This window comes from Pyrus communis, chromosome 15 (genome assembly GCF_041283825.1).
Source record: "Pyrus communis isolate YQ-2024b chromosome 15, ASM4128382v1, whole genome shotgun sequence".
NCBI classification, from domain to species: domain Eukaryota; kingdom Viridiplantae; phylum Streptophyta; class Magnoliopsida; order Rosales; family Rosaceae; genus Pyrus; species Pyrus communis.
Window position 1 is genome coordinate 31,386,221 of NC_142579.1, and position 27,844 is coordinate 31,414,064.

Consider the following 27,844-nt stretch of genomic DNA (forward strand, 5'->3'; position numbering starts at 1 on the left):
TTATTAGCTTAATTCACTATTGGGATTGTATTGTTCATGACCCCATTGCCATTCCTCCATGCTCCCCGTTCCTTTTCTCGTCATTTGGATCGAGGATCGAGTCGTTTAATATAATTAAGTCAGTAATTATTCAGTTTAATGATACTATATCTCAATTTTATTAAAAGAGATCTTGAGTTTAAATCTAGTGAACAACTGTTATTGTAAAATTGAAACCTATTCGTCGGATAATTTGAGAAGCCACTTTACTCTCAACTCATGTATCCACCTTTCTCTTTTTCTTTTTCTTTTTTTATTTTATTTATTTTTTATTTATTTTTTTATTTTTTTTATCACTCACTTTTGACAATTTATAGGCATTTGGCACATCCCTATCCATTGCCCCCACCATTTCTATTTCTCCTCATTTCAATAGGATGGCTGAGTGACTAATAAATCAATTGTTATTTAGTTTAGTTTTAAAGACACCAATTTTTTTTCATAAAAAAAATATCTTGAGTTCAAATTTGATGAACACTGTCAATGAAGAAAATGATATCTACTTGAGATAACATGAGATACCACTGTACTTAACTCATCCACCTCATTGTCTCTTTGCTTTTTCACTTTTTTGATGGGCATCGATCACATCTCCATCAATGATGGGAAAATGGCATCGAGAATTCCACTTGTGATTGTGGTTACTTCCTTTAAGTTTCGCATGTGTAAGTGTAAAGTAAACATCTCTATTCTATTTCCATTCATGTGGAGATACCCATAAAGAATTGGTCTTCTCCTTTTCCACATATTAGGTAATGAGTTAAATCCCCAAATAGTACCCTTGAAAATGACACCGCTTGATGTATTTCGCATATATTTATAGGGTTTGTTCAGTTTGACAAAACCTAAATGCGTATCAGTTCTATTTTTTTGAGTGCATACTGCATAATATGAGTAAACTTTCTCCGGTGATCAACTTTGATGCAACTTTTGTATTGCATCCGAGCTAAATGAACATTACAAAATATGATCAAAATTAAGGGAAAAAAAAAACTTGTCTATTTAACAAACTAATAAAGAAATTAGGTGGAAATAGATTAAAAAAAATGCAGATTGAATTCTATGTAATCGGCCGTCACATTCACACCAACACGCGTACGTACTACGCAGGCAGAATTATTAGTGTTTGGTCGCAGGTAGCAGTCGAGAGGCTAGACCCTAGACCTAGATAGCACAGAATAAGCTTAGTAGACGTCAGCAACCACTCTGGTTTCCTTTTCCAATTTATTTATCATTTTTTTTTCCCCACAAAATCAATCTTGAAGGACACACAAGGGACACTTGCCTTCCCACAGCCACCTTTTCCTGCGTTGACTGCCCGTTGACCATACAAGCTACCAAACCATAATTTTCCTAAAGCTTCATTGATCTCTCTGGCTGTGTCTTCTCTCGTCACTCCACAAATCTGATAATTTAACGCTGATAATGTGAGTTTACTCGTCATTAAGAATCTATAGGTTTTCGCTTTCGTGAAATGACCTAGTTGGTTGCTAGACTCAGACTCTGATAGGAATTCTTAAGAGCTTATTAGTATAACTTAACCCTAAAAACTGGGTTGTAAGAGTGTTAAGATAGCTAATTAGTACCACCTTGACTCTAAAAACCGGCTTATAAGAAAATGATGAACAAGAAATTTAAGCCATCCCAAAATATGTTATTCTTGAATGTGGGTATTATTTGCGGCAGGATTTACCATATTATAAGCATTTTCTTGATCATTAAGGTAGAACACAGAGCAAGAAACTCATGGTAAAATTAAAAAACAAAAACGAGCTAATTAAGGTGGAAGTTCAGATATGATTGGGATTATTATTCTGATTAATAATTCCAACCGCTTGTTGGTTGGTCGTGGCTTCGGGTATAGACATCACTTGCCAGCCCGAAGCCGCGATGAGAGGACGGTTGTGCCAACCGAGAGTGAGGCAGCCTTGGTTCTCCTCCACGCGGTACCCTTCAGCCGAGAAGAGAGTAAGAAGCATACTCGCCTGCTTATACGCATTCGACCCCAAGTGGAGCGGCCTGAACCCGGCTTGCTCGAGCCGGGTCCGCCACTTGTCCAGTGGCTCGTGCCTCTCGATTCGAGCCGCTCCTTCGCAGCACACAACGTTGCATATCTCCCTCTGTATGTAAATCTCCGCCAAAGCCTTCTCCGGCTGCATCGCGCAAGCCTCCAGCGAGTCGAACATGTTCGAGTAGTAGTACAGCGCCTCCGTGAACCGGTCCAGAAAACCGGGTTTGTTATGGTCCGCTTCCTGCTCCACAACCGCCACGATCTTCGGGTTGAGGTTCCGGATCCAGGACAGCACCATCTCGATTGGGGAATTCCGGTTCGTATCGGATCCGAGCAGCCGGTGCAGCTGCATGATAGAATTCACCGCCACCGCCTCCTTCGGACTCACCTGGAGCATCCACGGCTTCACGTCCTCGAGCCTCGAAGCCGCCACGCCGCGGAAAGCGAAGCCGACGTTGACGGACCGGGCCAACTCGGCGAGTCGGAGGCCGATTTCTCTCAGCGAGTCGCGCCCGTCCGGGGACGGCGGTCCAATGCCGGTCAACCGAAGCAGGGGGGGCCCACCGGGGCGGAGTGCTAGGGCCTGAATAAGGGCTGGCCATTGGAGGCCGTGCATTAAGTTGAAGTCGATGACGTGGACGCAATCGTGACCGTCGAATGCTTCCAGGATGGCCTGATTGGCGGTGAAGTGCGCGAATTTGAGATAGGGGCAGGCCTCGTAGAAGTAGTGGTAGAGAAGCTCATTCTCGTGAACCGAGCCGGAAGCCGAGCCGACGGTCTGCGGCGAGAAGATTCGGCGGCTGAGGGCGTCGATGAAGTACCCGGCGACCTTCCCGATGCCACAGCTGGTGTTGACACGTGTCAACAGAGCCTGCATGTTCTCGATCAGGGAGCCGGCCAATGCTAGGTCGCCACGCTGGACGGATTCGGCGCACGTGACAAGCAAGTGGACCAGCCTAATCCCCGAATCTTCTTCCATGGCGGTGACGACGGTGAGCTGGTTGTGGTTCTGCTGCGGCGCGGCGGCGATGACGGCGGAATTATCGGTCCATGTTTCGCGGGGGAGGGCGGCGGGATTATTGATGACGGCGCCGTCGGAGAAGTCGAGATCTGAGGGGAGAGAGATGAGGGGCTGGTGGTTGAACTCGGTGAGGAGGGAGTCGACCCAGGTGGCGAGGTCGGAGGGGTTGTAGAGGACGGCGTCGGAGGCGAGGTGGGAGAGGTCGCCGGGGGAGTTGACCATGACGGTCTCAAGCCGCTCGAGGCGCTGGGCGACGTGTCGCAGATCAGAGGAGCGGACCTTGTATCCGGCATCGGCCAAACAGCCATCGATGTCGGCGGGGGGTTTGGTGACGGAGGAGGAGGAGGAGGAGCTGGCGCTGCTGCTGACGCCGGAGCAGGTGGTGGAACCGTACGGCCCCATAGATTATGAATTGGAATTGGGTTTTTTATTTTGTGGTTGGGTGAGGATAAATATGGATTCAGATACGAGGTTGGAGTTTGTGGGATTTGCTGATGAATCTTCTTCTTCCCATGAGGAAGTTAGAGAGAGAAAATTGTACAGAGAGAGAGTGAGAGTGAGGAAGTGAGCGAGTGGAAAGAGAGGGATGAAATACTGAGCAGAGGAGAGAGAGAGAGAGGTGACTGCTGACATATTACAGTGGTACACTAGTACCAACCAACTGGATAGTATAGTGAATATACTGCTCTCCTGCTTTTTTTTTTCTTTTCTCCTTTTTTCTTTTTCCTTCCACTATATATTTTATTAAGTTTTCTTTTTTATATTTTTATATATTTTTTGGATTAGTTGTAAGCTGTAATCTACTAATCTCTTTGGCAATAATGCTTTAGAGGGGCCAGAGCTTATTTTTGGTCCTTCTCTTATATCATTGATTCATGTTTTTCCGAATTTGAATGTTGAATGTTGAATCTTCAAGTGAATGGAAGACATAAATAAGATCGTGTTGACAGCCATCAAATATTTACATAATGTTACAAATTTACGTATTATAATATTAAATATGATTTTTGCACTATCAATTTTTTTTTATGCTTGCTTCTTCTTATTTTTAATCTTTAATTCTCTTTCGATTTCTTCAATTTAAATATTATCGGTTAACTTGTGATGTGTAAAAGAGGAGAAAAGTTGTGTGTAAAGCAAAACAACAACCTTTAAACTTTATTTTACCAAGTGGAATCGACTGTATGAATCCTAAAACGTTATTGTGTGTAAAACATTTCTTTATAATATTTGCGAGCTACCTAGGTGATGCTTCAGAGATTTAAGGGGTAGTTCAAATAAAAAGATACCCCGTGTGCATAATAGTATAACAATCACATTGAAAAATTGCTCTGCACAGTCAATCAGTCTATGACGGAGAAATTGTATGGGAACATCCATATAGTGATCGACATCAGGAGTCAACAGTGTGTCCAAATCTACCGGCTCAAAATAAAGAGACTGGGTCAACTGCTTCGACGTTTGCTGCTATGAAAATCTGCACTTCCATTGAAATTACTCTGCAACAGATGAATACTGCGTTTTCTTCAATTATTGAAGAGTATCAAGGCATGTAGACTCAGACATACCATGGGTTTCATCCATCGAATCAGCTGGGGAGCCATAGGCCATCATTCGAAGTGCAACAGTAACCTTCTGATGAGGTGAGAAACCAGGGCGGCTTGCTCTGTCTAGCTTCTGTTGAAAGTATGGATTGACTTGCTGGACATCACGAAGTAAATGCTCAAAGATATGATGCCTCATTCGGAAGCGACGTCTGAAATCCTCTTATGTGTACACCGAGTTGGGGTTGAAGTAGTTGTTCATCAGATTGGCATGCGACATCGCTCTGTTTCGTGGTTTGTAAGAGCGACCAGTAATAGAGCCACCCCATTGAGGTTGTTCCTCAGTTGGCTGACACACCATGGCCGTAGCCATGGCTGCTACCATGTTTTGTTTGTTACGCCTTACTTGAACTTCTTCATCACACTCCTCATCTTCTCGTCTCATTTGCGCCCATTTTGCTTCCAATTTGAAATTGGATGAGGACCCCTAGTTGGAATCCGAAGAGGATCCAAAGTTGGAATTCATTGCAAACTTGAATTGAAAGAGATTGAATTGAAATAGATTGAATTCAAAGTTGTGTGAATTATAGCATAATATCCACCCTATTTATAGCAAAAGAAAAATTCAAATCCAACGGCTAGCTGACGTCACTTAGCCGTTTTTTTGAATTTAAGTTGTAGTTTTTAAATAATAAATTATGTTTGGCCCTATGACCCTTTGGCCCTCGGTTGGAGATGGTTTTTTGTGGCAGGGCTAAAACGAGCCCCCTGACCCTCGGTTGGAGATGGAGGCAAATATGGCCATGTACTGTTCATTAAAATATTAATATATTGGATAATCTTAGAGGGCCAGAGGGCTAAACCGAGCCCTCTTGCCAGCCATTGGTTGGAGATGGCCTAATATGCCTCGAGTAATTTTGACCCTTTATTATACATATATTTCAAATGGGTCACTTCATTGATAGGGTTAGAGCAAAAGAGGTAGATGAAGATTGAAAAAAAAAAAAAAAAAAAAAAAAGGAAGAAAGAAAAATAGAGGAAGACAAAGGCTCAAGGCAAAAGGAATAGAGGAAGACCTAAGAAGATGGAGGCTCAAGCCAATAGGGATAGAGAAGACTTAGGAAGACGAAAGGCAAATGAGATAGAGAAAGGTATGGAGTACTTGAAGTTAACGGAAGACCTAACGCAAAATTGAGCATAATGACGTTTTAGTATTCATACAATCAACCCTATTTAGTAGGATACGGTTCAGTTGTTGTTGTTATTATTGTTTGGATCGCTTCATTGATAAGTTTTTAAGTATAAATGTCACTATTTAAATGTTAAGTGATATTACCAATCCACTCATAGTATAAGTTATACGATCAGTTCATGACATGTCGTTGTCATTGATATTATATAATGCGTGTAAGATTATCACCATGCAGTAGTGTGATCGTGACCCTAAACTTTATGTTTTCCATTTCATCTTACAATTTGGTCTATATTAAATGCATGAGAGGAATCATGATTCACTATGTAAATAGGTCATTTCATTATCTACTTGCTTATAATTAATCCATATTAGCATTTGATCCTTTTAGTTGTTGATTTAATAAATCCACAACTTGATTTTCAACCCTTAGCAATCGCTTTTAACCAATAGTTAATTATTTGAAATATCGAGCTTAAAAAATGAATTATTTGTTAATCTCCACAAGTTATTGGGTATGCCGACAACAGCAGTTTGAGTTAAATATTAAAACCCTAACCTTCTCTTTAAGCTCTTCCTCCACCCCAGCACAAGATCATACAAAAATTAAGGATCACTAATGCTCTTTTGTGCACATAATTACATATATGATTGGCTCCCACCTGTGGAACCCATCAAGGGGGCCACTTGAAAATAGTTAGGTGTGAGAGGAGAAAGAAAGTACTCTCTCTTCTCATAATACTATGAATAAATTAATTTATCATCTGAATATTTTTTCAAGAGTTGAGAAAAATTTCATAATCTAATGTCGAAAGCCCTACAATTACAAAGTTGATCATTTCATTTCATACTTGTAGTTGATCACATTAAATATTTGACTCATTTTTCTATTAAATATATATACTCTCTTATATATGATTTTTTTAGCAATTTATATTAATCTCGATCACTTTAAAATAATGTTTTAAAACGTAAAAGGATCGTTACAGTTGTTTAAAAAATTGTACATGCCTATGAAAGGATGATGACTTACATAAAACTTGATCATCATCATTGTAATATTTTGATCGAATAACGTATTATGTGTAAATTTATGTACACATGACATTAAATTATTAAATCAGAATGTCAAATAAATGTAGAATCGTTATCTCCGTGCAAATTGCTCTCCATGGAAGAACCTCATGGGAGTTATTGGATTTACCCAAAAAAAAAAAAAGTGAATGCAATTTTGTTAGGTAATAGGTACCGTCCCTAATATTGACAAGTATATTTTTCTATAGTTTATTTTGTCATTGTATATTGTACTGCCGCATATTCCATGTCACTGAGACACATGTCCTATGAAGACACTGGAAGGTGTCATTGTAATTAGTTTTATTTTACTGATGGATGTCGCTGTTAATACGAATCATATTATAAGTCCATGTATCGTGGATTAAAGTGATATGAACGGATAATTAGATTAAACGGTTTTTTAATTACATGATAATCAAGACAAGGGAGATCCAATTTTGATCCACAACTGGCTGTTAAACTAAATATATATATATGGCAAGGAAATGTACGATAATGAGTTAAGATTGGAATAAATTCAAAGCTACATCGATTCCTTCGTATATAACTGAATAAGGAACTGATTTAGTTTATAACTATTATGTAAGTGTAGGTCGTACGTGCTTAATTTAGTCCAAAAACATTTTTAATGTGGAGTACAACATATCTGATCTGCGCACGCTCGTGTAAATTAACAAAAAGTTAGATGGAGATCGAAGACAATAAAGCTCATGCAAATATGCAATGGCCATTGAAAAGCTCAACGAGTCAAATTCTAGACATGCGTCTCTTAGTAATTCTTAGGACCTGTGAGCTTTGTGGCCCTCAAGGCAACACTGTACAAATATAATATATATATAATCAAAGTCTACAAATACCATGCATGTATGTATGAATATATTATAAATACAGATTACATTTTGTATGTTCTCTCTCACAAAAACGAAAGGTATAAGAAAATTGGCAATTATTGGTGGACAGAGAGAGGTCGATAGTTGGACATTGATCTTTCGATCGATGATTCAATAATTTGCATGAAATACGTAAAAGGCTTTTTTTCCCTAGTATAGTTAGGGTTTAGGTGGTCCGTTAGATTATGGAGAATCTGGGATCATGTCACAAGCCCAAATAAGGGTTTAACTAAACTTAACTATTTGGGTTTAGAATTTGTCAACACTTGATTACAGAGTTAGAAATTAGATCAGTTCGTCAAAGCAACATGTTTTGCTCTTTTCAAATTCAAGCTCGAGCCTTCATTTTCATATAATGGAAGTGAGAATTGGTTTTACATGCATGATTAGACTTATTCATCACTTGTTAATTGTATATAATTCATAATACTTAAGTCAGTTGATTATATATGACAAAATGCACTCTCTAAAATTTGAGGTTGATCGAACCCTTCTATACACTAAATGGACCACTGGGGAACATAAATATATAGAAAAGTGTAGGGGGACAACTGAATTTCCCGAATTAGAAGTAAGAGCCTAAAGGAGGTGGTCCAGTCGGTAAAATGGAATTTGGGTCCAGATAGCAATCACAGAGCCCTAAAAAGCATGAATTTAAGTGAAAACCGAGTGTAATGCTCGAGGACGTAGGAATCCTCAGTAGGAGGACCCAGATTTTGATTGGGAGGGAATGAGATGCCGACGCGGGTGGGACTGAGTCACTGTGGGAATCAAAAGGGGACTTGAATATCTCCTTCGCTGGCATTGGCCATTCAGAAGGCGAGGAGAGGAGGGGTGGCGGTTGCGGTGCTGGAATGAGACTCTCAGACTCTCTGCTGCTTATCAGTGATCAGACTTTCTCTCTCTCACACACCGCAGCAGATGCTCGGTCTCAGAGAGTGAGAGAGAGAGAGAGAGAGGGGTTGGGGTCTGTTGGGACCAGAGCATTAAATCCTGTGAGAACATGTTGTGTTTGGGACAGACATCTCTAGTGTGTGTTTCCGTTGTTTTTGCTGACACTATCACGTTATACATTGCATCCTCTCATGCATATCATAATCATACATCACACTTTTAGATACATAGATATATGTATATATATTTATATATACTTTCCCCTTGTGCATGCGGTAAACTACGTTAAAGTTGATAGTATTGATACCATGATTGTCCAGATCAATAGTTGTGTATATAACTACATCTTATTAGTATATATCGCATTTATCAGCTTTGCTAAACTGACATTAACGTTAATTATTAACACCGTAATTGTCTTGTCCAACGGGGTGGAGTTAAAGCCAAACTTAAGAGTTCGTCGGCTATGTACGATTGGATTCAAATGGATACGACAAATCAGAGAGTAGGAGATAGGTTATTTATGAAAGAAACTTATCAGTTCCAATCCTTTTCAAAAGGGAAGGAGTAGTCATGAAGTAAACTTCTCCCTTCTAATCCTCCTAGTAATCCATCTCCTACCTCCCAAGTTGTCACAAAATTTTCATTTATTTTTTCTTTCAACGTACCTTAAAATTAATTATTTATCCATTCCAATCCAATCATCTATGTCAAATGAAGCCTTAGGCCTTGGAATTCCCCACGCCTCTTGACCTACAACACATGGTGAAAGACTACTGCGTTTTAAATTTTGGCTTCCAAATTTAAGAATCTTATCCTCTTTCTTAATTGTTGGTATATTATTCATATGATTATCGATATATCATTTATTAACTACGAAGTGGCGTTACTAGTGGTGGATCCAGAAAAAATTATTTGGGGGACCACGTATAAAATTGACAAATATTTCTTCGACAAATAAATAGCCGTAGAAATTAAATCATAATTCTAAAATCTATAAAATAACATTACAAACTACAATTGTTTATCCATGACGCGGTTTCATACTTTCAAAATGTATTATAACTTCATTATTAATTGTTTGGACCTAAATTTACGCTATCGGCCCATACAATCAAGGCCGTTAGATGAGTAAAGTTCTAGACCGTTGGATGATAAAGTGGTTGAGATAATTTTCAATTATTATTAAGGAATAATATTGTGGTTTTAATCATAATATTATCTCTTAATATATATTGGATTATCTAAGCCTAATATTGGCTATATCCAGCGGATCGTTTAAAGATAAATGATATCTAAAAGATAGGTTGTTGCTTACCTTGAGAAGTCTTTGACCTAGACTCTAGCTGTTGAGTTTGAATTAAAATCAAATTCTACACAAGTGAAGCCGCACCACACATCTGCTTCTATAAATACAAGGCTGCGAACACCATAGAGAGGACCTTCACAATCAGCATACAATTGCCCTGCGCAAAACCTCTCAAACACCTTGAGATTTTTTCCTTTTCTTTTCCTGCCGACACACCTTCAGTTTGGATAAACAGCACTGTGGAAGCGCCCGGCGAGCACCTTCAGTTTGGATAAACAGCACTGCTGCCGCAGAATCAGCCGACCGAGAAGCACCTTCAGTTTGGATAAACAGCACTGCGTCGAGGTCGACCGATTATCTATCCAAGTCTCGGTCGAGAAAGGTTTTCGAACCTTTGTTGGCAGAGGTCACCTTGCTAAGCTTTCTCGGCATAGTTAGGTGTTACGAATCACATTGCTCGGCGTACAGGACGCCGAGTGGTTTTATGATTGGATACTCGCAAGTAGGTTTCAGGGTTCGGCATTCCGACGGCCGAACTACGTTTACCATCAAGACATACATCACGTTCGAGTACCTGTGCCCATACACCTTGGTCTCGATTCGACGTGCTTATACTCTCACGAATATAATCACGGTGACCGAATCGGGCTCCGACGATTATTGAACTCCGCAGAATTGGCAGCCTTGTCTTCAGGCTGTAGAACTCAGAGACCGAGAGCGTTCCTTCCTCGGTCGCAATCGCAAGATACAGAAGTCAACGACGCGCTCCAAGCGACATCAACAAATTTTACTCCTCGGCCGAGCTCGGCCGACGAGTTGGCACGCCCCGCATTCAACCGAAGGACGTAGTTAGCTTACTAGTTACTCGGCCTGCGCGCCACGTAGGTTTTGTAATTATAATTAAATCATAATTCTAAAATCTATAAAATAACATTACAAACTACAATTGTTTATCCATGACGCGGTTTCATACTTTCAAAATGTATTATAACTTCATTATTAATAAAAGAAAATTGAAATTTTAAAGATCTAGAATTTGGGCTGGAATTGATAGAAATTATGGTTAAAGACTTGGGTTTATATATGTCTAGACTAGAAGGTTAAGTAATTTTTTATTTTTTTAAGTGGTCATGTCTTATTGCTGAGAGAACATATAAATTGATCTAGTTTTGCTGCATATCAGCAGCAAAGAAGCTGCGCGCTGCACACAATGCCTTGCCCTGCCGAATGTTCATTGAGGCATTTCATCAAGCAGTTGGAAGGCACATCTCAAGGACACTTCTAAGCTTTAAAGAGCAGCACTTAGATCTTCCACGGAGGTTTGCCAAAGTTGGGAGGGTCAGTCCACCCATCCCGCCCATTAGCGGATCCGCCAGTGGGCGTTACCTTAACGAATCTCATATATTAAGGTATGCCTGTTTTGTAAATTAAGTGATGTGTCACCAACAAAAAAATAAGCATGTTAATCAACACTTAAAATAATAATCCAATCATCGACTTTCATGTAATTTAATTTACAAAATTTTGCCTACAAATTTAATCTCTCTTTCTTATATTCCCATCCCATCTCAAAAATTATACTTACTAATAACATAATCCACTTTGAATACATTATTATATTAACAACTAAGACACTTCTGAATCTGTGATCATCTAAAACACTTCAAAATTTTGGAATCCACTTTGAACCAGTACTTCAAAAAAAAATTCTGAGTTCTGAATCTGTGATTATCTAAGCAATATATATAAAAATTAATAATTGAAAGACACTTGACACCGCCCCTTTTTCGAACCAAATTGGTCCAACAGATACATGTGAACATCGGCACAATAAGCACATCACTTAGATTTTGGCTCAAATATTTACTTACTGACCTCAGCATTCAATCCAGCCAAGCAGGACCAACCAACCTTACCATTTTCTGCAGACTGAGAGCTCGGCAATGCTATAATACTGAAACTGTTTCAGTGTAATCGGTATGTAGCAACTGCAACACCACCTTCCACAGTGTATTGAATGGTGGATATGGCAGTACAATATATAGAATATGGATCGGCAAAGGGTTAGGCCAGTGGAGCAGATGAGAAACCATAAGAAATTAAAACGTGTGACAATGTGTGACGGTCTTTAAATGCTGTCACAACAACATTTTTGGTGGAGATAAGTTTGTGTAGTTGAAGTCGTGTTCTATCAACCCTTTCACCTTGAAAGTTAGGGACTAGGCCTTGTAGAGTAGCCCAAATTATGCTCCAAAAACCTTACAAGATTATATTCCTAAAACTCTACAAGATTAGACATGGTGAATCCATTTTTTCCTGTAATGATGTTGGGCATCATAGGGTTAGCTAAAGTGGAGAAAATTAAAGAAAACAGAGCAACACAAAGTAAAGAAAAAATATCAGATTTTCGGAAGTTTCGTGCTGTTCGAGTGCGCTTCAAGCAAAGAGAGATTTTGAGTTTCAAGTCTTGGTAAAAAAAACTAGGTGATTAATCATCGTTCCCAAGTGCTTAACCAACTTGCAAGTCTCGATCAAATTCCAAAAACAAAAAGTTGTGCAGATTCTCTGCTGATTTCGAGATTGGTCACCAAATTAACGGCAAAAAAATGCCTGCTGGATTTCGAGGCAAAGGGATGAACATTATCACCAGTACTAATTTATGAGTCGATATTTTACTATATATATTATCCTATTCTTAGTATTAATTTATTGGTTATTTCATGAAAAATAGTCAAACGGATAAATTTTGAAGTGATTCCAATTGGAGGATGTTCGTGAGTCTGTTTACTTGATCGTGTCAAAGTTTCATAATTTTCTACGAAACGGTTTATTTATGGTGATGAAATAAAGGAGCAGCGCGCAGCGCTGTCAAACTGACGTTTTGGGATTCTTTGGGCTTTTTGGCGTCTAAGATGATGTTTTTTGGGTTCAAGGCCCTCTGCAACTATGTTAGAGACATCTCAAGCTTTAATTCTAGCCGTTTTGGGCCTGTTTTGGGGCCCAGAAGATCCAGAAAATTGGCTGTTTTGAGACTATGCAGATTTTAAGCGAATTTTACTAGTCAATTTAGGATTATGTTTCCTAATTTATTTTAATTTATTTGGTTTCCTAGTTTTATTCTAAGACCTTTTCTAGGTAGGGTTTTATTTTCTAGTATTATAAATAATGCTTTTTAGTCATTAGGGTTTTTTAGAGAAGAGGGGAGAAAACACACACACACACACACACTTTAGAGAGCATTTGGATTCAAGTTTATTTTCAAGGTGTTCTATCCTTGTTTTTAATAATATTTCGTTGTATGATTGCTAGTAATTAAATTCCGTTTGCTAGGGTGAGGTCACGAGCCTTAGTAAGAATATGTAGTTTATTTTCAATTTGCTTATGATATTATGCATGCAAGTTTGAATTATTAATCACCGATTTAAACTATTTACTTATCTTAATGCTTACCTACCATTAGGATCTTTAGAAAAGTAATTTGATGCAATTTTGGTCGGAGGTAGCTCTCTGAAATTGACGAAGGCTTATTGTGATTAATATGTGCAAGTTTATTTAGGATGAATACCACATCTTAAGAGTTGTATCGTTTTTCAAAAGGTTTCACAAATCTTAATTAGTCATGCATGTTTAGATTTGATCTGAATACCACATACAGATTGTATGTTTGATATACGCTCTATGTTGGGGGTTCAAGTAGGCATATATTAGGAAACCTAACCTTCAAAATATGCATGTGTAATTCATAAGTAATTGGAAAAACTACATAGAATTGTTAAAGTGACAACGGAACCCTAGGCTTTTACAATTTAATTTTCATAAACCGTTTTCTCTTAGCTTATTTTATTTTGTCACTTTATTTAATTATTTTCTATTAAATTCGTTTTTATTATTTTAAATCACAAAATCAACTTTTTCTCAAACTTTGTTTTAAGTAATTAATTAAGATTTGATTTGATACAAATTATTCTTTCAATTCCTATAGAGAACGACCTTACTAAAGTCATCTATACTACACTTACCTTGTATTCTTGTAAGCATTTAAAGTGTTTTTATCACTACTTTTGCAGGTGGTAAAAATATCCATTACTAATGTTATCTTTATGAGTGACATGTCGTGCCACCAGTTAATAATCACCACGATGATAATTCAGTGTTGCTCCAAAGTAGTAATATATTCTGAAATTTTGAACCGTTAAATCCAAGTTATTTTATATCTTTAATTAAGAATCAACGTTATCTAACTGTTAAAATTCCTGGAGCTTAAGATACCCGGATCATCCGTCACCACAATTTGTTTTTCAAAAAATAGCATTATCCACAGTGAAGATATTCTACGCTAAATAATAAAAATAAAGCTTTTTTCTGACGTTAATAACTAACATAACTGTCACAGCTTCACAGTCACAGAGCAGCCAGCAACAATGGTGGCTCCTCTTTCCCTCTACCAAATTAGACCGCCTTTCAATTCCGACATCCCACTCTTATACACCAAATCCACCACAGCCACAGCCATCGCCGCCACGATCGTCACCAAAAACCCAATTGAACCACACCCTTGTCTCGCATTACTAGACAAAAGCTCCACCGTGTCCGAGCTCAAGCAAATTCACGCTCAACTCCTCTGAACCGGGCTCTTTTTCGACGCCTTCACCGCCGCCAAAGTTGTCGCCTTTTGGGCTCTGGAAGGGTCCGGAAGCCTCCGTTATGCCCGTTGAGTCCTAACCCAAATTCCCATTCCCACCACTTGTAACTCGGTTATCCGTGGCTGAAGATTTTCAACGGGACGCCATTTTTTTCTACCAAGAAATGATTTTGGAAGGTTGGGTGCCTGACAGGTCCACATTCCCTTCTCTGTTCAAGTCGTGCGGGGATTTGCAGGAGGGAAAACAGTTGGCATTGCCGCTCGACGAAGCTCGGTTTCGCTTCGGATTCATACATTCAGAACACTTTGATGAACATGTATGTGAATTGCGGGTGTTTTGTCTCCGCTCAGAAGGTGTTCGACAAAATGACTGAGAAGAGTGTGGATTCTTGGGCAACCATGATTGACGCGTATGCTAAATGGGATCGACCAGTTGAAGCTTTGAAATTGTTTGGTAGGATGGAATGTGAAAATGTGGATCTTAATGAGGTCACTTTGGTTAATGTTTTGACTGTGTGTGCAAGGGCGAGGGATTTAGACATGGCAAAAAGGGAGCACCGGTACATTGATTAGTATGGTTTCGGGAACCATTTGAAGCTAGTACGGCTCTCTTGGATGTTTACTGTAAGTATCGATGTGTATAGCTTGCTCGAGATTTGTTTGACAAGATGCCGGAGAAGAACTTGTTCAGTTGGAACATCATGATCAATGGGCATGTTGAGGATAATAACTACTATGAAGCGTTTGTACTCTTTCATAAAATGCAGCTCAAAGGAGAAAAGGGGGACGAGGTAATGATGGTAAAGTTTATTGCTTGCTTGCAGCCATTTGGGTGCTCTAGAGCTCGGTAAGTGGTTGCATGTATATATTGAAAAGGAGAACATTAAGGTGGACATTGACTTTAGTTGACATGTATGCAAAATGTGGGAGCATAGAGAATGCATGGGAAATTTTCCGAAAGCTACCCAAGAAGGATGTTATGACTTGGACAGCTTTGATTTCGGTTTTGGCATTGTGCGGACAAGGGAAGAAGGCTTTGGAGCATTTCCATGAGATGCAGAAGAGTGGGTTGAAACCAGATGCGATAACCTTTGTTGGGGTATTGGCTGCTTGTAGTCATGCTGGATTAGTAGACGAAGGGATTTCGCATTTTAACTCAATGTCTGAAGTGTATGGCATTCAGCCTACCATTGAACAGTATGGTGGTATGGTTGACATCTCAGGGGAAGCTGATCGAATTGCCGAAGCAGAAGAGTTGACTCGGAGGATGCAAATTCCACTGGACCGTTCTGTTTTGGGAGGGCTTCTTGGTTCCTGCAAAGTCCATGGCAAACTTGAGGCTGCAGAAAGAGTTGCTCAACAGCTTTTAGAACTTGACCCGAACGATGATGGAGCGTTTGTTCTTCTATGAAACTTACATAGCTCTATGAAAAAGTGGGACGAGGCGAAAAGAATTAGAGCACTCATGGCGGAAAGAATTGTAAAGAAAGCTCCAGGTTGCTGTCTGATTGAGGTCGACGGTATTGTCCATGAATTTGTGAAGGGTGATTCATCTCACACGCAATCTACAAACATCTGTGACTTGCTGGAAGACATGATCATCCAGTTGAAGAAAGATGGTTATGTTCCTGAGAAATCCGAGGTGGTGTTGGATATACATGAAGAAGAGGAGACCGCAGTCAGCCTCCACAGCGAAAAGCTGGCAATCGCATTTGGGCTCATAAGCACAAAACCGAGGACAACAATACGAGTAGTAAAAAACCTGAGAGTATGCAGTGATTGCCACAATGCAACCAAGCTCCTCCCAAAAGCTTACGATAGAGAAATAATCGAGCGGGACAGAAACTGCAGTCATCGTCTTAGGGATGGATCTTGTTCTTGTAATGATTTCTGGTGACAAAGATTCGAATATATTAAGAAACTTCAATATTCTTGTTCACTCAAACGTACGAAATCACAAAGCTTTGGCGTCTATTTTAATCAAAGCATGATCCTCCACAAACAGCGGATCTATAAACTATTAGTAAGACAACTTCATAGAGTGGATGTGTCGTAGACATGATACCATTGTCTGTGCATACACGTTCTCAAGCATCTTCACAAAAGAAAGGAAAAATGCAGATCGAAAACGAAGATTGTCTCGTGTAAATCGAAAATGAAGATTTGACACGTTAACTTTACCAAGCAAACAAAATTCATTGTCAACAGAAACGAATTAGACACGACATAATTCCGAGGTAAAAACTACGGCATTGTCAAAGTCTAATAACATAATTATTAATTGTCGAGATCAAATACAGAAATTTCCTAATTTACTAATGCCAAAATTAAAATTTCAAACATGCACTGCAGCTTCACCAGCAGCTACAAAATGCCAAAGTATGAACGGAATTCTCATTTAGAAGCAAGTTTACCGGAGGCTGCCTTCCCTTGATTTTCTTTGGAAAATTCATCACCCATCATCCTCACTGAGAGGCTGTTTAGACACTGTCGTTTCCCGCTGTGACGGAGCACTGCTTACTCCAGTTACAGACTGCTGATAAAGAACACCCCCTACGATTGTTAAGAGGAGGCAGAGCAAACCGAATGGACTGGCATGCTTATCCCAAATTAGCACATTGATGGCAACTGTAAGAAACTTATTCACAACACCAGTCACTGTGAATGCGGTAGCAGAGATTGCCTTCCTTGCTGCAAACCCAAAGAAACTGATGAGCAATCCAAACACACACGACAATGAGACCGCAAAAAGTGCACCAGGTTCAAAGAAATTCGCAGCATTCGATCCCAAAGCAGCAAACACATCAGAATACTCTCCAGTAATAATCCAAAACGGTGGAGCCATCATTAGTGACAAAAGATTGTTGTACAACACAAAACCCCAAGTGTTCAACCCGAGATTCGTGACCATATGCTTAATGTAAACCATCTCAGTTGTAATGGTCACCAAATAGGCAAACGCCCAAGAATAAGCAGTCAAAGTAAAACCCGAATCAGTGGCCACATAACCAACAGCTCCACCCAAAATGATCAACAACGATACAAAGGTAAGCTTAGATGGGATTGGCTGCTTCCTAAAAGCAGTATCCGCCAGCGCAACCAAAAGGGGCGTGCATGATCTAAACACTATAAACGTATCCACATTCGCATGGCGAAGAAGATTGGTGTTGGTAAAGATAGCAAGGTAAAACACAAGTGCAGCGGGCAAAAACTTCTTGGCCGTCTGCCATGTGAAGGGATCGTGGTGCAAAAATCCAGACTTTCCCAAACCCCAAACTCCCAAAGCAGATGTAAGGTACTGCAATGCAGTCAAAAGGCCAGGGTAGTTGAATTTGGTAATGGCAAACTTGTTTATCACAGCTAACAAGCTAGAACAGAGAGCATACCCAATCACAAGACTGCTCGTAGCGAAATACGGCTTAGCGGAATCGACTCTAATCGCAGACATTGTCACTAACTAAAATACCCAATTCGAATTCAGAGCAAAAAAATAAGCAGATTTCAAAATTTCAAGAGCTATATGTACAGTGAAAGGCTACACTAACAGAGGCAAGTGAATGAAATCGAAGAGGTGAGCACTTCATAGAGAAATCTGAGATATGGGTTTTGAAGATTATGCCGATCTTCTATTTGCGTTTGAAATTAATGCATTAAACGTCAACTGAATCGATTAAAATGTAGAGTTATGGAAGAATTGTACATCACCGACATGTAGAAAAGCTCGGATCTTTGAAACGAAACGAAGAGGAGGAAGGGGTTGCGGCGGAGGCCGAGATCTAGGAGGGAGATCCGGCGAGCTCAGAGGAGCGAAGTGAAATTTCTACGGCGTTGCAGTGCAGAGAGAATGGTGATGTGGAGGAATAGCATTGAAATTTCTACGGCGTTGAGATTTGGTTCATGCGGGGGCAGGGAGAACGCGGCGTTTTGAAGACTTTTTGGCTATTTAATTGGGTAAGATTTATTTAAAGTCTGCTCTGATTTGTTGAAAATCTCTGCAGATTTTGAGTAATTTTATTGATTAGTGATGTAATTGTGAAGAGAATTGTTATTATCACTTTAAAAATCTTATTCTACACTTCAAATTTTCTATATTAAGAAAGAAAGATACACTTATAAAAAGTGTAAAACGAAAATTTTAAAATACTAGTAACACTTCCCATTGTGAATATAATATCCCACCAAAAATTGACAAAATGAAAAGAAAAACAAAACATGTCGTTAGATAAAATTTTCTCTCTTTCTTTTACCGATTAAAATTATTTTTTATTTTTTATGTTTTGGAAAATAATTACAACAAAAATGATAAAGAATAAGGAAAAAAAGGAGGTTTGGATTCCACCATGAGAGGTGATGCAAAGAGAACGTGAGGCCACGCCCTAATTTATTAAATTAAATGTTTAGCCAAGATGCCCATGTTCCATGTTCTTCTCATTTTTTTGGTCAATGCATTTAGTACTTCTTATTAGGCTAAAATAAGCCTGGAGAGAAAATATATATTTGGGCTAGATTTTTCTCAGGATTTAAGCTTGGGTTAAATTATTTTAAACCTATCAAATTGTCATGTTTCAAATGTTTTTTTATTTTTTACTCATAATCTAACGGTTACGATCAAATGAGATCAAATCTAATAGTAAAAAAAAAAAAATTTGATGGCACAAAATTAAATCTAACGTCTAAAATAATAAATTTAATTTCAAACTTTATATTTAAATATTTTTATATTAAAATGTTAATAAATAAATTAGGATAATCTACATAAATTTTATTTTAAAAAAAAGTTACAAAGGAAAAAAAGGCTAAAATCATTATTTAATAATCTTGGACTAAAATTTTAAATCATCAAGGTTAGAGGAGAAAAGCAGTTTATAAGTTATGGCTTAAAATTTTCTGATTTATATTTTTAAGTTTTATCCCCAAATGTTGAAGATAATCTTAATGCACCCATCAAACTGTGCACTTGCATAATGATTTTTCGGACACAAACATTTATCACGTGCCACGCTTAGATGATCCATGTGAATGTGTATTTGTCTAATCAGATGATGTAGTGGACCTTTGAAGTAGAGAAAGGACTTGCCCACATCGAGTTTTCCAATGCGGGAAACAACCATTTGTTTTCAAAGCCTTTGGATGCTTTGGGAGAGGTTCGGGAAGGTGAAGGTTCATGGGTTTGTGGTAAAAACTGGAATTGGGTTTGATGCGTATGTGTGTAATTCGCTCATTGACATGGTTGAGAGTTTTAAGCAGGTGTTTGATGAAATGCTTGAGAGAAACAGGCTTTGTTGGAACGTTACAATCTCGAGGTATCTTAGGTGCAGGAGGTTTGAGGAGGCTTTGGATGTGTTTCGGGGGATGCGATGTGAGAGCAACGAGAAGCCTGATGAAGCTACGGTTGTAAGCACCATTTCAGCTTGCACAGCGTTGAAAAATTTGGAGCTTGGTAAAAAAATTCATGAATATTTTAGAAGTGAACTTGGATTTACTATTAGAACTGGAAATGCATAAATGTGGTTGTTTGAATGAAGGACGGAGAATTTTTTATGAAATGCCGGTAAAAACGTGTTCTGTTGTACTAGTATGGTATCTGGCTCTGTAAATTGTGTAGGTTTGGTGAGGCAAGAGAAGTGTTTGATGGGTATGTATGTACAATAAAATTATAATACCATTTTAACGAGGCGGGGCTCTATTCCAAGAGATGCAAAATAAAATGTTGAAGGGGATAAATTTACAGCGGTTGCTCTTAACAGGCTGTGCTCGGTTGGCAGCATTAGGGCAAGAGGAATGGATTCACAGGTATATCGAATGTAACAGCACTAAAACTGATGCAGTTGTTGGTACTGCAGTTATAGAAATGTATGCGAAATGTGGGAGCATAGACAGGTCTTTGGACTTCAAACATTTGTGGGCTTGCAATGAATGGCAAGACAAGCAAAGCAATCGAGTTCTTCTCGAAAATGGTACAGATTGGCATGAAGCCTGATGATTTCACCTTCATTGTTGTCTTAAGTGCTTGCGTTCACAGAGGGTTGGTAGATGAGGGTCGTGAGTTCTTCAACTCCATGAGAAAGATATATGAGAGATTGCGCCGAAGTTAGAGCACTATGGTTGCCAGATCGACCTTCTTGGCTATGCTGGACTGTTAGACGAAGCAGAGGAGTTGATAGAAAGGATTCCAAGTGAGATTATAGTCCTGATTTCTATATTTTTGCATCCATCGTCTGTAACTGCACATTTCATTTGGGTCCATCTGTAGTACTTGTCATTGATTAGTGGGATATACGATGAGTAATAAAAAGGGTAATTTGCGTGTGAAAAATGATTTATTTACAAACATGAATCAGCATACTAACAATTGTTACCATTGGAAATCGATTTAATATTATTTCTACACAATAATTATAAGATATAGGCAGCAGCATGCACTAGGAAATAATTTGGCGAGCATTAATATGAAACTTCGTTGGGAATCTACTTACAAATTTATTTGTCAACACATCTGTTATAGCTTCGGGGTCCCAGAGTCTACTCCATCTTTCAGGTTGAGTGGGGGATTTTTCAGAAATGATTATTTTCCACGTATCTCGAAACAAATCATGCATCATTAGCATGCCCCGTTCAACAGTTACAAGGCACCGTTCACAGAGAACACTGATTCCTAAGATAAGCCACATTCATCTAATACTTTTGTGACATAATCCTTCTCCACATCAACCTGGCCGATTTCAAAAAAGAAACGTATATCAACGAATATAGTCTTTTGAGTATCATCTAGCCCTTCAAAACTTATTCTAAGTTTTTCTATAATTTGTCCTTCAGGTATTCTTTTCAATTTCTCCAGATGGCTTTCCCACTCTATTATTGGCCTGCCAATAGGAGAAGAGCCTAAAACTTGGAGTGCTAACGGCAGACCCCCACAGTAAGAAACTACCTTCTTTGACAATTCCAGATATTCTTCATCAGGGCAACTATTTTCAAATGTATGCCAACTGAAAAGCTCAAGAGCTTCTTCTTTATTCATTCCCCAAGCTGGATATCTCATTTTCACTCTAAGTTGATTTAGTATATGCTCATCTCGTGTTGTTATGATAAGTATACTTCCTGGACCAAACCATTCACAATTTCCAACTATTGCATTTAATTGTTCCACTTTATCTACACTGGTAATAATGACAAGTACCCTTCTACGTTGGAGGTATTGTCTTATAACAGTGATCCCTGCAGCAACGCAACTAATAATTTGAGACTTGGCATGTTGTAAGATGTCAGAAATAAATTTTTGTTGCAAACAGAGCAGACCATGTTGGCAAACATCTTCAAGGAAGCATTTGAATTGGAAGCTATGATGAATTTTGCTATAAATGGCTTTGGAAACAGTTGTTTTCCCCAATCCACCCATCCCCCAAATTCCGACCATTTTAACATCATTTGGTCCACCACTTGAAAGATCACTTATAATTGGTTGACACGAGAGTCAATTCCAACCGGGTATTTGGCCACGTGTAATTCATCTGTGCTGGGAAGCAATTCCCTAATATTCTCTTCAACAATTCTCCTAATAAACTTTGCTTCATGCCTGAAAACTTAATTAGTCAGCATTAACTCAATGAAGGATTACTAGAAGCTATCACTTCGCTCAATTAGTAAACATGAACGACATGGAGGGTGATAATATTGCCTGACTTCTTAGACTTTCAATAAAGGTGAGATTATGGTTTAGGATTTGTGAAAAAAATAGAACCAGAGAAGATTTGGAAGAAAGACACTGTAGTCTGTTGTGTTGGATTTGTGGCTCCATTTCGATTGGGCCTTCAATTACTTGAATTGGTCCATCTGTTTGGTTCCTCTTGTTTGCTCCATCTGTGGTTCCTTTTGTTTGCACCATGGGCCCATCTGTTTGGTTCCTTTTGTTTGCACCATGTATTTAAAATGAAAGACCACGATTATCTCTTAAAAAGGAGTTCACAACTTCTAAAATATCTTAAAAAATGAGTTCTACTACCATAAGTGCTTCTTTATGGGATGCCCACGAATTTGATCAAATCAAAATATACTGAATAACTCATGTTATGCTCTTAAGAATCAATTAAAAGAGATCTTCTAATTCCAATTACAAATTCGCTCCTAAGAATCAATTAAAAGAGATCTTCTAATTCTAATTACAAATTTGTTAGGCCCTTCTATAGGACAACTTCCGTCTTGAAAGTCATTTGGCATTTTTATACCATATCAACGATTCCTCATAATTTTGAAAATTATAATCATAATTTATAATTTGATAAATAAAAAAAATACTGATGTAACTTAATGTACCTAAGCGTCTTACTCAAAATCTTAAAAAGCACAGATGTTTGATATAATAAAAATAAAAAATAAAAAATAAAAATAAAACTCAAATTTTAGGCGTTTAAATATAATTAAACTTTTATAAAATATATTTTAAATAGATAGTCTCCTATCTCCTTAGCATTACTCATATTTTATCTTGCAAATGTTGATGTTTCAATGAAGCTATTTTTCCTGTGTGCTATTTGCCTAACAACCATTCATTAACATGTTTCAGAATGTGGAAAAGCATAAAATAGATAGCAGCATTACCATTAAACTAGTCTAGTGTCGGAGTTAAGCGGCTAGTAACATTTTTTGTATTTTTCTAAACACATTTAATACTTCAGATTTTTTAATACGTGATTTTTTTTTTAAAAACACCACAATTCCAAATCAGCTTTAGCATTACCCAAAAATACTACTTTTATCATTTTTATATTATATTTATACTACCTTTCTAATAAAGACGGATCTACATGTATTGATGAGTTATACATCTATTAAAGAGATGATACAATATGATATGAAAAATGTGATAAGTATAATGTTACTCTTGAGATTAATGAAAGGATAATACTTGCATCCCCTTGAAGGATGCACATATTCTTACATTTGTAAATCTTGAGCATATAAACTCAACGATCAAAATTATTCAATCTCTTAATAATTGTTTGAAGACCACTCATACAAAAAAAAAAAAATCAAACCGAAAATCATTTAATTATCCAAAATATCAAATAAATCAACAATTGACTATGAATATATTACTTAGTATAATTTGTACTATATATTTTAATGACTAAATAATCTCCTAATCAAATTTTTTTTTATAACGGTGATCATTAAATGAAGTGAGATACTCAAGTCAAGTCTCATCTTAAAAGCAAAGCACATTTAGTCATCAAAGACAAAAGTCATCATGTAACCCTAGCGACACGGTAATAGAAAGGTGGAAAAGCGGAGCTGCTTTTTGAAGAAAAGCAAGGTAGTTTTCAGGGAAAACCCACGAAGCCACTTGTCGCCACACAATCTGAATACTGGATGGCTAAAATTGAAGATTGGGCGAAAACTGCCTTTGGAGAAAAGAAGGCGTTCAACGGAAAAAGGACAAACTATACCCCAACTGATGAGCTTATAGCTCCACTTTAGGCGGTACTTAGTGCTACAAAACAGAGTGTACGGCACATGCTAGTAACGTCATCGTTGATTAATGGGAAAACTGAGGTTCTACGAAGGGTAAGGGAAAGAGGCACGGAGGAGGAAAAAAAACTAGCACAAAATTAGAGAGAGTCTATTACATTATCTTCATGTACAAACTAAGACAACCAAGTTTGAATTTAGAGGTTTCGCATGGGATTTTATTCTCTTCTTTTTCTGGATTGGTGTTTCATCTTCTACTTGTTTAGTATTAGGGTTAATTAGATATAAAACCATTGTACTAATCGATTTAGGTCCGTTGACTTCTAATTCAATTAAGCAATTTTTTTATGGCCTATATTCAGGGACGTGTTTCTACAATTTGTTTCAGTACCATCTACTTATGCTTGTATTTGTAGTTTGGTTTGTAGAAACTGGAGAAAAATCATTAAGTTTTAATAAAAGCGGGGTTAAAAAGGTGGGGGTGTCTGGATAGATGCAGTTCAATTGAGATTACAAAAGTGATATTTTATCACATATTTTATATCATATTTGTTACATCCCACATCGGCGAAGTGAGGGTTGAGCCTGGGCCTTATATGTGTAAGCTCAGCTCTAACTCTCGCGAGGCCTTTTGTGGGTCGAAACTGCAGACACGTAAGCCCACAAGAACAAAACCGTGAGGGCCCTTGGGCCCAGAGCGGACAATATCGCGAGAGGTGGAGGCTGGGGTGCCATAATTTGGTATCAGAGCCGGACTCACGCTCGTTTGGTGTGCCGACGAGGGCGTCGGGCTCCCTAAGGGGGGGTGGATTGTTACATCCCACATCGGCGAGGTGAGGGTTGAGCCTGGGCCTTATATGTGTATGCTCAGCTCTAACTCTCGCGAGGCCTTTTGTGGGTCAAAACTGCAGACACGTAAGCCCACAAGAACAAAACCGTGAGGGCCTTTGGGCCCAGAGCGGACAATATCGCGAGAGGTAGAGGCTGGGGTGCCATAATATTTGTATCACATTTCTAATAGAGATGAGATTCACATTTATTAGTAAGTCCTATTTCTATTAGAAATGTGTTATGAAAAATGTGGTAAGTGTAGGTTACTCTTAAGATTAATGGAAGGATAATACTTTGCATCCCCATGAAGGTATGCACATATTCTTACATTTGCAAATAACGTATTTTGAGTATATAAACTTAATGATAGAAATCATTTAATTTCTTAATCATCATTTGAAGATCACTCATACAAAAAAATCATTTGAATCGAAAATCGTTTAATCATTCAAACATATCAAATAAATGAACGGTTCACCGTGAATATGTTACTTAGTATCTACACCGTTGATTTGTACGTTCTATACATTTTAAAGACTAAATGATCTCCGATTCAAATGATTTTCTATAGCTATGATCCTTGAATGAAGATTAAGAAATTGAACAATTCTGATTCTAAGATTTGTATGATAAATATACATTACTTGCATAATGAAGAATGGGCTCATCCTTCAAAGTATGAATGCAAGTATTATACTTAATGAAATTGTCCATGAGTTTATTGTTGGCTATCCCTCTCACCCAAAAATAAGAGAGAGATGCATTATGTTGCAAAGTTTGATAATGCCTTTATTATTGGGTTTGGATGAGATAACGGGGTGCATAGAGTAAACCTAGGTCTTATTGGACTAATAAATGTTTAGATGTTCTGAAAATTTCGTTGTCCTTATCTAAAATGCTATCATTTCGTTACTTTTCTTCATTTTATTTTTTTTGCTAGTTAGAGCATATTTTCACTATGCTAGCTTCTTTGCCGGCCCTAGCTGCCGTCCGATTAATACGCTTACCACCTCTTACCTATAAATTCTTCCCACGAACTTCGCATCATACTTTTCCTCCATCTCTAAATTAAAAACAAATTAAATCTAAAAATAAAAAATAAAATGAATATCGAATTGACCGATATTTTAATTTAGTTACAACAAAAAAATTCTGAACTGTGCTCTTAATTATCTGGTTCCACGAGAGAATACAAATTTTTGTATCTTCGTAATTATAGTAATTTATACTAATATTCCATTTGAAGACTTGCACCACCTGAGGCTGCATACTAATACCATATGAAGGCAAGATTATTCAATGCTAATCCTTGAAAATGAAATTCAAGAAATTTAATCATTTGGCCTGTTGTCATTCCTTTTACAAAACCAGTTTTAGAGTTTATAAGTTAATAGAATTGATAGACTCATCATTTATCAACCGAATTTGCGTTCAAATTTCAATAAATATCATTAGAAATAAATAATGTTATTAGGTTTTTCCTTTTTCTGGCTGCGTACATATTACATGTTTTGCAAGGCCACCTTTGTTGATTGTTGGCTCAAACAAAGTAGAAAGTAGTCTAAAACCAACAAATAATGTTGGCTACTTTTGTGGTCAAAATTGGTGATTGGCATGCTACATGTGTGAAACAAAACATGGATGCTCTTATGCCTAATTTGTGGTCAAAAATTGGATGCACTTATGCCTAATTCTTTTGACTTGATGAGAGGCCTTTGGCCTATAAAAGGAGGTGTAGGCATAACTCAAATACACCAAGGAAACAAGGAAGAAAGAAAAATAGCAAGAAGCCATTCGACATAGAGAAGAATTTTCTCAAATTGTCTTGCTTTGTATTTTTGGTTTTCTCTTCCTATTGTAAGTGTGAGAGTTTGGGTTATTCGGGTCTTTGGGAAATTGAGTGATAAACACTATTGTATGTTCTCATTGATTATAGTGGAATACTCCGTCGTCTCCAAACTGGATGTAGGCATTGCCGAACCAGTATAAATCTTGGTGTTCTTGTTGGTATTGTTCCATTTATCTTTTGTCAGTTATTGTGGTTTATTTTTCACTCACACTTGGTTGACGCTTCCGCACAACAAGTGGTATCAGAGCCTAGTGTTTCGACTAGGCGTTTTCGTGGGAGTGAAAAATTTGCTGGCGCTACAGTCCCGTGAATAGTGCCAAGTAGATGGCTGGAGATAAAGATGAATCTGTGAAGGGGAAGGAGTCGACATCGTCTTCGTCGACATCTACATCCAATAGACATCAAATTGCTACTACAAGGTTAGAGGTTGATAAATTCAATGGCTCTAATAATTTTGGTATGTGGCAATGTGAAGTTATGGATGTGTTGTATCAACAAGAGTTGGATATGGTTCTGGAAGATAAACCAGAAGATATTGATGACAAGCAGTGGACACGAATTAATCTTCATGCTTGTGCTGCTATTCGATCGTTCCTTGATAAGGAGTTGAAATACCCGTATATGAAGGAAACTTCTGCTAAGGAGTTATGGACAAAATTGGAGGAGAAGTATATGACCAAGAGCGCAGAAAATCGGCTCTTCTTGAAGAAGCGACTCTTCCGATTTCAGTATCGTCCAGGTATTTCTATGCATGAACACCTCAATGATTATAATAAAATACTTGCTGATTTAGCAAACCTTGATGTGAAAATTCCTGACGAGGACAAGGCACTATGTTTGTTAAATTCATTGCCTGATGATTATGATCATTTGACAACTACTTTGTTGTATGGAAAATCCGAGGTGAAACTTGATGAGGTGTCTGCGGCATTGGTGAATCATGAGTGTCGAAAGAAGGAACTAAAGACTCACAATTCACAAACCGAGGCACTTGTTGCAAGGGGTCGAACAGTGGAAAGAAAATATGTGAAGCGGGGAAAATCTCGTTCAAAGTCACGAGGGAAGTTTCCTGCTAAAGAT

At 38.1% G+C, this 27,844-nt stretch overlaps 1 protein-coding gene and 4 pseudogenes across 3 annotated transcripts; 2 read left to right on the forward strand and 3 right to left on the reverse strand.

The window, feature by feature from the left end:
- Window positions 1-1,672: 1,672 nt before the first annotated feature.
- LOC137744855 (protein SLENDER RICE1-LIKE 1 pseudogene) lies at window positions 1,673-3,736 on the reverse strand (annotated as a pseudogene). The gene has a single exon (XR_015956842.1). The product of XR_015956842.1 is annotated as a protein SLENDER RICE1-LIKE 1 pseudogene (transcript).
- A 10,291-nt stretch (window positions 3,737-14,027) lies between these two features.
- LOC137726441 (pentatricopeptide repeat-containing protein At2g29760, chloroplastic pseudogene) lies at window positions 14,028-18,518 on the forward strand (annotated as a pseudogene). Its single transcript, XR_015956918.1, has one exon. The product of XR_015956918.1 is annotated as a pentatricopeptide repeat-containing protein At2g29760, chloroplastic pseudogene (transcript).
- On the reverse strand, window positions 16,796-18,549 carry LOC137747726 (GDP-fucose transporter 1). The gene is given in 2 exon segments (XM_068487886.2): window positions 16,796-17,076; window positions 17,078-18,549. Coding segments are annotated over 2 exon segments (1,053 nt in total). The 5' UTR covers window positions 18,068-18,549; the 3' UTR covers window positions 16,796-17,013.
- Window positions 18,550-19,638: 1,089 nt separating this feature from the next.
- Window positions 19,639-20,935, forward strand: LOC137744436 (pentatricopeptide repeat-containing protein At1g31430 pseudogene; annotated as a pseudogene).
- A 106-nt stretch (window positions 20,936-21,041) lies between these two features.
- Window positions 21,042-27,844, reverse strand: part of LOC137744360 (disease resistance protein RUN1 pseudogene) — a 47,206-nt pseudogene continuing 40,403 nt past the window's right edge.